Source organism: Arachis ipaensis, chromosome B02 (assembly GCF_000816755.2).
Source record: "Arachis ipaensis cultivar K30076 chromosome B02, Araip1.1, whole genome shotgun sequence".
NCBI classification, from domain to species: Eukaryota; Viridiplantae; Streptophyta; class Magnoliopsida; order Fabales; family Fabaceae; genus Arachis; species Arachis ipaensis.
Window position 1 is genome coordinate 31,522,474 of NC_029786.2, and position 1,452 is coordinate 31,523,925.

General features: G+C 29.9%; 1 protein-coding gene across 1 annotated transcript in view; it reads right to left on the reverse strand.

The window, feature by feature from the left end:
- LOC107627139 (myosin-3-like) overlaps positions 269–1,452 on the reverse strand; it is a 17,478-nt gene continuing 16,294 nt past the window's right edge. The window contains exon 18 of the mRNA XM_021115763.1: positions 269–899. Within this exon, the coding sequence (XP_020971422.1) occupies positions 506–899 (394 nt within the window). The 3' untranslated portion in view covers positions 269–505. The remainder of the gene's footprint in view (positions 900–1,452) is intronic.

Consider the following 1,452-nt stretch of genomic DNA (forward strand, 5'->3'; position numbering starts at 1 on the left):
TTTACTTTTCTATAAGATGTTTTTAAAAAAAATCTTTTTTTAGAAACTCACCCAAATAAACTCTAATTGTTTATTTTTTTTTATTGTTTATAGATTGTTGTCTCTAGTATTACGGACGTACAAAATAGTTAAGACCTATTTATCAACATTTGCAAACTAGCATTAAAATCAAAAGGACGTCTCTCTCTCTCTCTCTCTAGTAAATTAAGTGTTTGTCCAAGAAGATACACGAGATTCATGACTAGCATCTACATTTCATGATTGAATATGGTACAAACACAAATTTCACTATTTAAGCAGTATTTCTCAACAGTATATTGTGTCCCAAATCTGAGTTACTATATAAATCCTACACAACAAATCTACTTCTCAAGAGACAAAATGGTTCTACTTTCTTCATACCTTTTTACATTAGCTAAAACTTGTGACTAAACCTCAACCATTAATTAGATAGAAACTTGTCGCAAAAAATTGTTTTTCATTTTGGGTATAATTTCCTTGTGGGTCAACTTCTGGTGTGATGATCTTGCTCAACATCATCAAATTCCCATTCACTTATCTCTTCTGCTGAATCATAGTCGCTCATATCATCAAGTTCTACTTCCATTTGCAATGAATCTATGCCTGCCGATTTTGATCTTCTGTGGATAGATGGAGACATGATCGCTTCGTCTTGCCTTATTCTATTGGTTAAGGAAATACTTGAAAGACTTCTCATAAATGTTTTCTTTTGACTTGGTGTTCTTGGTGTTTTTGGTGTTTTTGATATTTCTGATTGAGGTTGTTCTTGCTTTTGAGGTGTGATCTCTATTTCCAGTTTCGGTCTCTTAATGGATTCATATTCTTCCTTTATTTTCTTGATGGCATTCAGGAGTTTTATGACATTGTCACTATCTTTCCTGTTATCAAATTTTTCACAGTTTAGTAATTAAATGGATATGGAGCAACACTTAGGTGGATGTTAACATCATAACAAAACTAAAACAAGAAAAAAAAAAAAAGAAAAAAAAGACAAGAAAAGGAAAACAGACGAGGATAGAAGAATGCAAAAAATGACGAGTAAAACTTCAATTTGATTCTCGACATGGTAGGCATGAATTAATTTATTCCATGACATTTCGTAATTAGCATTTGATAGAAAAAAATCGTCTAAAGTAAGGAATTTGATAAAATAATAAAATAATATTTTAATTATTTTTAAATTTATAATTTTTATTATTTTTGAATTCCGTTATATTGATTTAAAGGTAGTCTAACTTTATTATTTTATCAACTTTTTTATTTCAGAAGAGTTTGTTCAAGCATTTGAGTTCCTATTGTGTTAGTCACTAATTGCTGTCATCACGGATTCATTGACATGCCACATAAATTTACACGTGTCATGACAACCTCTATCATATGTAGCATTATCATGTATATGTAGAAAATAAGTTGTTTTAACTTCTCTTTTCA